General features: G+C 37.3%; 1 protein-coding gene across 2 annotated transcripts in view; it reads right to left on the minus strand.

Annotated features, from left to right (window-relative positions):
* LOC117112754 (hairy/enhancer-of-split related with YRPW motif protein-like) overlaps nucleotides 1-11,686 on the minus strand; it is a 19,163-nt gene extending 7,477 nt beyond the window's left edge. Inside the window, exons 1-3 of one of the 2 annotated variants that reach the window (XM_033255902.1) lie at nucleotides 10,749-11,655; nucleotides 9,653-9,713; nucleotides 6,614-6,721 (exon numbers count right to left, since the gene is read on the minus strand). In XM_033255902.1, the coding sequence (XP_033111793.1) occupies nucleotides 6,614-6,721; nucleotides 9,653-9,713; nucleotides 10,749-10,828 (249 nt within the window). In that variant the 5' untranslated portion in view covers nucleotides 10,829-11,655. Of the gene's footprint in view, nucleotides 1-6,613; nucleotides 6,722-9,652; nucleotides 9,714-10,748 lie in introns of both variants that reach the window. The other variant, XM_033255904.1, reaches the window with a different exon arrangement.
* Between the last annotated feature and the right edge of the window lie 431 nt (nucleotides 11,687-12,117).

Raw genomic sequence — 12,117 nt, forward strand, 5'->3', positions numbered from 1 at the left:
TATATATATATATATATATAAATCGAGATGGGAAAAGTTGTGGATTTATTTGACAATTTAAACTTAAGGCCGTTTGATCGTCGGGCCCCTGAATGCGCCAATGCTCGACACATAATCGCCTCTCCACATCACAATTACCGCGTTAATGTCATTGTACTGTTAGACCTGCTTAAAGGATACATAGACCCTTATTAATAATAGGGCGATTTTAAAAGCACCCATATGGCATGTGCATAAAGCTGAACAGCAATGCGTCCACACCACCTGTTGTAAGTATATTGCGGCAAGTTCTTAGAACCAGAAGGTGAGGTCCCTAATTTTTCTCACTCAAGGACATGCATAACGCCCCATCTAAGATCAGCCAGGGAGAAGTGTTCCGGTTGCGTGCAGTTCCACTTTCTGAGGCCAAGTAGCGTACCATAGCATATTGGTATGGAATAAGATAATTTTGATGAATATACGTATATGGCGGTGGGAGTTTGAATGGTTGTGCGCCTGCGTTTAAAACAGAAGTTTTTAAATGAATACAACAGAAATCGAATTATATAAGTGAATGAATAAAAAGATGGTTAGATGGCTGGTTGGATGGATAGATGGATGGACCAATGGATGGATAGTTGAATGTGTGGACAGTTGGATGGATGAATTAATAAACGAGATGTGATTTTTTATTTCTTCCAGCTTCATTGTTATATTCGACACAATTTTCAATTCTCGGCATCGTAACTTTGCAGTATTCCAGCATTTCGAAACACTTATTACAGTTATCCTACGAAGGCGGCCTAGCTGCAAAAGATTAGCAGTCGCTCACTTACAAATTATTGTATTATAAGCGAGTGACCGACTAAAGAGGATATTCCAACGGCGAAGTACCATTAAAACATCTAGCTATTGCTGAACAAACAAAAGACATGTAAAGTCCCATAATCGATTATGTGTTTAAATTTAAACCAGTTTCCAAGGCGATGTGCGGATACAAAGTCGTTAAGGTAAACTTGAGAAAAGAAATAACGGGAAATTGCTAGCAATATTTGTCAATTGTATTTCTTATGACGCACAATAGCAAGCCATACTCATAGGTAGAATGCTAGCCGTGGCGGAAGGAAACGACAAAATAGAGGAGAAAGTTCCGCATCAGTACCGTCCACCTGTACGCTACAACGTCTTGCAACACAATGGAACTTCGCATGCTCAATCAAATATCTTTTATTTCACCATCCATCCCTTCATATTCCACACACAGCCATTCTTCTTCCATCTGTCCGTCCGTTCGCCCGTCAACCTACTTAGCCATCCATATATGACACATCCATTCACCATATTCAACCATCTAATCACTCATACACCTATTCATCCTCGATCCTTCATTCCATCTTCATATTCGATCCAAATACACCCATCCTTCCGTCCACCTACAGTACTTAACCAGCCATCCATGATGAAGACACCATTCGACCATTTAGCAAGACACCCATCCATCTATCTGTTCAACCATAGAGAAGATAGAACCACCCAGCAACCATTTATCAGTCCACTCACTCCTCACCCATCCATCCATCCGTCCGTCCGTCCGTCCGTCGATAGTTCGATACATTTGACTTACTTACAGCATACACACATGAAAATGTAAACATCATTTTGGTACCGTACCAAATAGTCTGTCTAAACTTTTAATATAACCAAGGTTGATACGGTGTTGCAAGATTAAATAGGCCTAAAACTATTTACATTACATATTAACAAGGAATCGCTTGCATGCGTGGTATGATTGGCACACCCACAAGTGTTCATTCAATTATAATGAGCCTCCATATAAATGTAAATTTATCATTCATATTTAATTTCCTTTACAAGTCATCTAGCAAGTACGTAGGCCTATATTATACATTCATTCAAAAAAATAAATGGGAAAATTGTCGATATATAGACCCAAAACGCATTTAATTCAGTTCTAATCTGAAGGTGGTATTTCAGGCAATTATAGATAAGGCCTACGTATGGTACGTGACTACGTGATTACTGGTATTATGTAGGTATATTTAAGAAGAATGAAGAATTTTTCAAAATCATATAGGACTCAATTGCGCCTACGTAGCATTACCGAACGTTGGTGAAGGCCTACACACGAACAGGGCGCAATACGCTAAACCCCGTCCCTTGAAGTGGTGCTAAGGTACACTTGCGTGTTTGTGGGACATGTGCGTAATCCTTGCTATTAACTCAATCAATCTGTATATTTATTTACTTAAATAACACGTTCTGGTTGGCTATGGTTGTTGGAAGTTTGACTCCAGGACGGTTTAATAATAAGAGCGCACATGTAAACGTTGAGGAAATTGCCGAAGAAATACTGCAAGCCCTCACACGACTTTACAAATAGTAGTGTAGGCCTACGTAAAGGGATAAATGATATCAAAGACCATTATACCACCCGACAAGGATCCACTCTGCCACTCAGTGCATTAAGTTATATCTATTCATTTCTGGTGGTGTGCATCTACCCGGTCACCTCTTAAGAACTGAATTATTCGTCTCGAATTTCAGAAACACTATCAGATAATATAATGCCACATACGGTTACTACGCACTTGAACATGCTCTTTACTTTAAGGGATTACGACGGTTGATATTCAACACGAACTAATTGGTTTCCAGACAATGTAAACAAGCGACATGTACAATACAATAGAAAATGAATGCACGATACGCGATTCACGTCATCTTCGCATCAAACGAGGCGCGATATACTTACGCATCAAAGTAGTGACACTATAATTTATACATAAACGCTGTAATCTTCCACCAAGTTATGCATGAAAAAATTACACTTCTATTTGTGTACTATAATTATGCAATATTCACACGTATGATGCATGATGCACGTAGTCACAGCGGTCACAGTATACGTCGCTAATTTTTCGTGCGTGCGTTGATGACACGATGTTGACGCGCTGATGACGCACCAACCAAATATCCAAAGGACTTTTTCTGCCTTCCAATAAAATGTCATTATACTTACCGTATGCTGTCAGATAGCTTTCTTACACATTTTATTTAAGTGAAAATAACACGACCACGGGCAAGAGTCAAATATAAATTCTAATATGCCTTTTATTTTGAAAATGCAATAGAAACCTTTTAATTTGTCAGAACGAACTAGGTGGAAATCAATGCAGACTTCTGGGACACAATATGAACAATTTATACCATTTTAGGTCTATAAGGCATAGTTCAAAGATAAAAACAAAAGAAATAGAGCTTATGCCATAAAATGTAGATAATAATATATCATGATAATGATATTATCTCATCGCATACTATACATGATGATATACTTGAGATAATTTCATCCATAATTGATACAATGAATCTTATTAATAACGAGTTTCTAAATCTAGTCTATAAACACTAGGCCTATCAAATTTTGTAACAAATTGATTTACCCATACAGTACAGTGGTAATGTATGGCATCATCATGCCCATATATGGATGTAATAGGCCTATGACATCATAATGCGCATATATATATATGTCTCTTATACACATCTAGATGTGTATAAGAGACAGTGCATACACCGTCCGAAATATATATATTATATATATATATAGGCAAGAGTCACACAAATGTATCACATGAAACGTGGATAGAGCTTCATTCGGCAGCGTTTAGGTTACTTCTCCTTTAAACTGTAATAAGAACCTTCACTTTGTTAAAGTGAGAGTAGAAGCCATTATTCGTGTATTTTATTGCCACTCTTCAGCGCGATGCGATACGTGCGAGAAGTCTGAAGTGCCTAGTTGAATACAAAACGTGTAACGCTATCGCTGATTAGCTAATAGCTAGTAATGCACCTAACCCTATCACCTCGGCAGGTGATAACTGGTGCGCAACTGCCGATATGCAATAAAGGTGTTTCTACAAACAAAACCCTCGATAATCCTCCTCATACATTTCTGTAATCTGTTCACATTTATAATTTATGTCAATCAATTACGCTATTGATTTTCGTTTTGTGATCTGCGGAGTGGCATCACGGTTTTCTCTATAAACCATCAATACATTATGTCTCATTAACATCTAATTGCGCACTGTTAGTTCGGCCTTCTAAATTAGACTCAGGGGGTAAATATGAACGTCAGCACTGGCATCGTGACAGTGCTAATACGTAGAACATTTAAAATAGCTTTAATGCATAGAATACCTATATCATTTTTACTAGGATTATAAGTGCCTGTATCCGTGCTACCCAATTATACCCACACCACATAGGCATACGTACAAATTCATCGTGCAACAATGCTTATTGAAAATGCTAACATCCTGAGTTCCCCATTCTATGATTGACTTGAGACACCACGTAGCCCTGGGCGCGTCCGTTAGAATGAACAGAATACGCGTTTGACGTCATGACATTGGACGGCCACTTTAAAGGCCATGGAATCAGGCTTACGTAAATAGAAGAACATGAGCTGGACATTTAGTAATCATTGTACATGTTTAATATGCTACCGACGTCAAGTGCATGCATAGGTGTGCATAAGTGGACGAAAGCATGAATGTGGACAGAACCGTTTAAAACAAACCGTGTGTAAACCGGTACGGGTTTCTTAACACCGAAACTTTAATGGGGGAATATGATGTGCTCAAATAAAAAGTTATTAGCTTGTATTCTTGGTGAGGACACTGTGTTCACGTGGTCTCCAAACTATCTATTCACAGCTCAATTTAATTTTCAAAAAATACTTAAAACGTTAATCTGTAAACCAAACAGCATGTACTGTACTATATTTATATGATGTATATAAATTAGTAAATATACAAGTAAATGGGTGGTAACTTATTGTTTACTCGAAATGACAATCGCGACTAGGTTGTCATAAACCAAGGCTTCAACATAGTTATATAGTATTGTTATATATAACCACTCACTATAAATTTTAGGTATTTTAACAGACTGTTTATAATCCCTAGCAATGATATACCGATAGATTATCGTATTATACTGAACACTACAGTACATGAATAATCAGACGGTAAAGAAAGCTAATTGAGTTTAAAAGGTTAGATAATGTTTCAAAACAGATTGAAACAGAGTACGTGCAACTACGTCACCGTCGCTGTTAGCCAATCAGCTGCCGAGGCTTCCAGACATACGTTTATATAGATGAGCATATTCAAGTTGTCTTAAAGTATATACAGAATTCAAATGTTATATAGTTACGAAGGAGTACGTGATTCGTTTGATTGATCGAAATTGCTTGAATAACTGACTGTGCTTTAAATCGATACACACATATTCATCACAAAAAAAGAATCACTTCGGAATGTTATTTTGTTAATGTCAAAAAGAAAAATAAAACACTCATCTGAAATTCCACACTGAATAGTTCATTTTACTATCTTACGATAATAATTATATGCAGTCGATTTTAATTTTACCCTTCTCTCAAAAAGAATTTTCCCCAATTTTTCTTTCTAAACATGCGATATTTACCAAAGAAAAATGTTATTTGCAATCAAAAAATTAAACAAAAATATATTGACTAATTGTACCTTCCAAGATAAGTAAATAAGCGCCATAACAGTTTACTGGATGGAACGTGCTTTGAATAAATCGTTTCACGGACGATCAATTACACAACATTCTACGAAGGGTGTTCGACGCAGATTCAACTGCGGATAATTAAACAATAATTACCACAGTATAAACAAATCAATTTATATTACACCACCCGTACAAATTCACGAAATAATATGTGCGGAAAAAAAACACAGTGATACCGTTACCATCCTAAAATATTACGAGTGAAACCTATTTGATCTAAAATCAATCACATTATATCATTATTATTATTATTATTATGTCAAATAATCTCGTACGTAGTCTCACATTTGTGTAGTTGTTTCTTAACTTCAATCAGGTGATGAAGCCCTCGTAAATATCAGTGGCGCATCTAGGGATTGCTCGGAGTACTTGTCTTATAATCGTGAAATGTTGGTACCGATATCGAATTGCTAATTGCATATAATGCCAAATTATGCAGATTTGCGTTAACTACAGGTAATACCATATCGGATGAGAATGATTACATGGGAAGGGGAAATATTCCCCCCCCCCCGAAAAAAAAATACTCGTGCCCTCCCCCAAAATATCTCGCTCTAGTAGTTATAAATCACCTTAAATCATCTTATTTGGCGAGCTAGCTCCCCCTCACCTAATCATCGAGTCCCCACTTTACCTTCGCCCCTTAGCTCCCCCTCCCCCCGCCCATTTCCAGATTAGATACGCCACTCGTAAATATGGCTCTCATCCACCACCTCACGTAACGTACGAATTCGGGCACCTCCGGGGCTGAGCCAACCCTCTGCTTGATTTATATTTCAGATTTGTTGGCGGAAACGCAAAAACTACTGAATACTAGGCGTAGTACCGGCTTGTGTTTACGTCAACGCGTTGGCCAGTGTGAACTGAGCTTTAAGGCGAATTCAGTCACCAGGGACCAAATTCAACGGGGTTCGTTTACGGAAATTCATGCGCCAGAATCCGTGTCACACCGGTCACTGACAGTTTACACGAACGATATTAATCTTTAGCATTGTACAATACATACCTGTGTTGTTCGGGTTAGCTTTGGGATGATGTCTCGTAGCTCGTGTAAGCTTTTGTTGATTCGATCGCGCCGCCTTTTCTCGACCAGTCGATGGGACGTAAGCTGTTTCTGAAGAGAAAACATCACGGAGGAGACTGTTCATAAAAGTGTAGTATGTTCTGTAGCAATTCAAATAATAAACTGAAATGTGAAAGACTTGTCTTATAATCGTGAAATGTTGGTATCGAATTGCTAATTGCTATATAATGCCAAATTATGCAGACTTGCGTTCACTATAGGTAATACCATATCAGATGAGGATGATTACATTATCATTTCATTCAACGGAGATGATGCCGTCTCCTGATGACGTCACGAATGCTATTGACAAATCAAGAAACTTCATATCCTGATGAATCAGTTTTCACAAAACAGACACCTTACGTTAATACTTATAGCTAAGCAATGTTATGTAGGTCCGGTTGCCGTATGTCTTACGCACATGATGCTAATAAAACATTCTGTGTGACATGTACAGTTTTTCTGGAATATTTCTGAACACTTAATTGCGAAATTTGCGATCTCACGAGTACAGTCCCCAACGTAAGTGACACATAAAACATTATAGTGGTTAGGAATATTGGACGATGTCATAAATAACAGAATAAACAAGGATCAAATGAAATTGTAGGTTTATAGTCGTTGCTTATTATTGTCTAATATCACTTTCAATTAGGCCTATTATTTATTGTTGTTACTATTGTTGTTGTATTTGGTTTAATTATTGTTTTATTTTTATTATAACTATTATCGTTATTACTATTATTATTATTTTAGCATATTATTGTTAGGTCTATTTGCCCTATTATTTTCAAGCTTATTGATGTCGTTGCATTTATATATATTTATTTTCATATCATCTATGACTTATGAAAACAAACGGGGATCTGAAAACGTAATTTCAGTTTTCTAGTTTAATAAGAACAATGCAAGTTACAGTAGGTACGGTAATGAAAACCACTGCATATACACCAACGACCATGGGACAACTAATTTCGTGTCAAAAACGAAAGTGTGAGTGTTCTTAATGCTGCATTATTCAACGATCCAAGTGCAGAATCAATATTGTGATTACCATTGCGAAGTTAATGACACGGTTAATAATCTTTGTGCATTTAGATCGCGACATGAGCACAATGTGTCATCCTTGTGATGCAGTAGTATTTACAATAAAGCGCCATTCTGTTAAATCCATAGAGATTCATGACAATCGAATATACCTAAACGTTAATTCCTCCAGAAAATCGAAAAGTTGTCTGCATTATCGTAAAACCATAGGTAAGGATACAGACTGTAAACTACACATTTACACAATTTATCAAAATAATGGTCATATTTTATAGAGTACAGTATCACTGTATCCATTCAATCGGTAGACCTATTTTATAGAGATTAGTCGTCAGGTCCGCGCATCCCGGATGCGCTTCTTTACCACGCGCATTCAATATACGCGTTTCCTATACGCGCATCCGGTACGCCCATCCGGCACGCGCATCCGACACGCTCATTCGGTTACCAAAACTGAAGTTCTCCTGAACATTTTCTTGAGTGTAATGAACATGAATGAGGACCTATCGCAAATAGTTTATTTACTAGAGCAATGGAGTTATACCGGTAGTGTTGAAAAAATGTTATTGCGGCAGGCTACAATCTTAATCTTCGTTTTTAAGCATATTTCTGAATTAAGAATTTGTATATAAATTAGGTCTTTGTTAAAAAGATACATAACTATGGCGATTCGATACCTATAAAAATAGGTAATATTACCTATTGTAGGTCTATCAGGCCTAACTGGTATCACCATAGGCCTATCAATTTCATAAATGTTAAGTTAAAACAATGTACCGGTAATTATATTTTACTCAAAACATTGGGGCCTATGGAAATTTGAAGGGATTTTCTATTCTTGTAGCCTGTTGGTAGGCCTACTGTATTGTTGTTACTATTGTTGGTTGTGGGGTGGTTTAAAATACTCAACTTCCAAAGCCAAAAAGTGAACAGATGGAGCACTCAATTTGTATAATTAAACGTTCCACCAGCCTCTGTAAATGTTTTACTTATGGGACAAAAGACCCTCTCAGCGAGCTGCTTCACACTGAAGAAATTGTAATCCTACTTAACATGGAAACAAGTACGGATTTAGTACGCCTCTTCCATCACTGTCAAATGAATAAACGAAATACCCCAGGAAACATTCTTTGTCTTGATATATCATTCACAACGTTTGGTAAGCAATAGAAATTTTTTGATTGTAATCGGACAACACAAAGCATGCTTAGTCACAACCATGTCTTGAAAAGCTTGCTCTGGGCCCACACGTCGACTCTATTAGCCTATGCTAAAAATATGCACATAAATAATCGTATTGATTGAGGATTTTACACACATTATTCACTCACGAAATCATCATTACCAATGAAGCTCTTATTATCCGCTAAGCAATCCAATTTCTAATAATATTTAATGTGTACCACAATTACCACGATACACAAAATTTTCGAACAAGTGCGCGTACGACGCGTGACGTGCGTGCATAACAAAGGCCGATTGCTCGGCCAAGTGTGTATAATTAGATTGTTTGTGTCCCTTTTTTGTAAAGAAACGATTCCATTAATGATCACGAACACAAATGCGAATCAGACCTATAGAGTAGGAAACACCACGTAGTGTCATTGTGTTATATGCTGTTACACACAAGAATAAACACGCGAGCTTTTTTTCTTTCAACAGTGGATCTCGCTCCACCTTTTGTCCACGCTCTTCCATTGACGCCTCATCATGCAGATATTAGGAAACAGCACCGCCTCTTTGAATTAACCGGTCTCGTATGTTGAACTAACGCGTTTTACGGTTTTAATATACGAAGTAATGACACCTAATATCGAAACTTATGAAATGATGATGATTGCATTGGCGGTTACGGGATCATCTTACCACAAGTGGGCAAACAACGCGCACTGTTACCATAGTTACGTACATCCCTGACCCCCAATTACTAACCTTTCTCTTACGGGACGTGCTAACTCTTTCGTCCATCAACGATTCGCAACTTGATTGAGTCCTTTGTAGAAAAGATTAATTATGACATAATTTATTAATTTATACTGTACTGTTAGACCAATTCAAGTGTCATATAACACGTGATAATAATTAATGATTTAATAATTATACATAAACAAATAAAAAAAAACAATGCTAAAATATTGGTACGAATAACCATTATATATATTCGTTCCAATATATAGGCCTATATATTATTCGCATATAATTAGCCAATATATATGTGGGTGTGTGTGGGGTGTAGAGGTGGGCCTGTTGGTGTAGACCTAGTTATTTGTATATATAGGTTTATATATATTATATAGCAAGATGCATACAAGAAACATGGTCAATTCGTTATTAACTGAGTGTACTAATTTATACTTGCAACCCTGGGTCATCAGTGGGACCACTTATGTAGTTAATATAATGTCCCTAGGGCAAGCAATAATAAACTATTCGTGACATGCATTATTACGTTTTACAGGCCCAGAGCAAGAATATTTGACGAATTAATGCAGAGACACCTGTAATTACAATCGCTGTACGACCACGGTGTGATAAGAAGTATCCATTCTATTATTAAGACCGACCTCTTTCTTTGTTGTCTGTCGACAAAAACAATAACTGTTTTGGACAAGTGGTATGCCTAAGCTCTTGGAACATCGATGGAATAAGTTAATATAGATCACATCGGCATAAGACACTTACAGAAGCCTAGCACTTATAAAACTCTGTAGATAGTCATATAATCGAAATTGCGTAAGTGATGATGAGTGTTTTCCTAACTGTTATTGAGTTGACCCACAAGAACGCCCCAAAGGAGAGCAGCTGTGATTAAAGTAATCATAGAAGGTAGTAATATATCACAAAAATCGAAGACCTTAAAATTTAAATCTTTGCAAATACTCGCCTCAACTGCTTCATGATAATTCATGATTTGAACCAATAGATTGATACTTTCTACATAATCATGACCTAAGTTTATTATCAATATATCAACTATTTGTTTTTGATTGTGACTTGAAAACAACGGGAATAACAAAAGAACACTTACTGAATGGTTCTACTACTTTGTCCACTACTTTGTTGCGACACGGCCGTGTCGTATGCACGTACGATCGGAGCAGCGTTCATGTTATAATATCCACAATTAACAAATTATAAAATCATCCTCTGGTCACATCAAGAAACATTGCATTCTCGGTTAATAAGCTGACAGCTAGATTCCAGGGGACAGGCAAGAGGGAAATTCCTTCGAACAGGCCAAAAATTCACCCAGTGACTGGAATGGCCGTATGAAATGGATTTCTGAACAGGAGGCACGAGCGAAGCTCAAGTCGGACGCTAATGTTTTGCTCACTAATCGGCTTGGTTAGGGCGGACCAATCAGTGGAGACCTAAGCCCCACTCAGCACGTGTGATCTCGTTCAACTTCATTCTGGTCACGTGGGTTTTATCATATTTCTAGCTGGCTAACCGCAGGAGAACAAAAGAACTTCCTAGTCAGCCAGCGAAGGTGATTAGTGAATAGAAGATGTTTCCTCCTCGGGAGAAAAACACCCCTTTCGGAATAAAAGATGTTTTGCGGTTGAACTGATGCACCCTGGAGTATGCGTTAATTCTTTCTTTCAGCACGAGCACAGTATGCAGCATTGGTGCTTCCTTAGCTATAGGTACTGAATGTCATTCAAATTCTATAAAAATAAAAATAATAAAATAAAAAAACAAGGAAAAAGACAAGATGAAAATTAATGCGATTCTGTGGTTTAACCTTTATAGTGTCCAGCTAAACACTATGTGTATCCGTGCCCTTACATTTCTTTATAAGCCGGAAAGCCAGAGGATTAAATGTAGGTTTATCTTCATCGGATCCAGGGGTGGCCGACGGGAAGCTCACCCTCCACCCAGCAGCAAAACATATTTAACACTATATATTCCGCGTTAGATATTGATTTTATAATTAGGTCAGTTTGCCGTCTGTGGCCCATCCCAAATAAGAGGATAGGAGCTACCCCCAACCCGTATAGTAATGGTACCGTACTGCTTAAGCCTTATATTATTTTCATATTAGGCCTATTGCATTAAATTTATATCAAGTGGAAATTATTGTACTGGCAGGTCTATTAATGTGTATCTAAAACTCCTCTTTCTGGTTGCTAAGTGCACGTTAAGACTCGTACCATCATACTGTACCGGTAACCCTAAAATCAAGTCATTAACTGATGATCCTTGACATACCAAAATATTTTTCATAAAACTTAGCACCGGGCCTTTGGCACGAGAGTGAAAGTTGTGCACTATGTATTATGGCCTATTTCCTGAAATTTATTTTAAAAAATGAAGTGAATTGAAAGTCAAAAATATAATAAAATGGGTTAACATTTTCGTTTTTGTTAATGTTATAATTTTTGACTGAGGATGGG

This window comes from Anneissia japonica, unplaced genomic scaffold (genome assembly GCF_011630105.1).
Source record: "Anneissia japonica isolate Jap-2015-1 unplaced genomic scaffold, ASM1163010v1 scaffold287809_len330493_cov202, whole genome shotgun sequence".
NCBI classification, from domain to species: Eukaryota; Metazoa; Echinodermata; class Crinoidea; order Comatulida; family Comatulidae; genus Anneissia; species Anneissia japonica.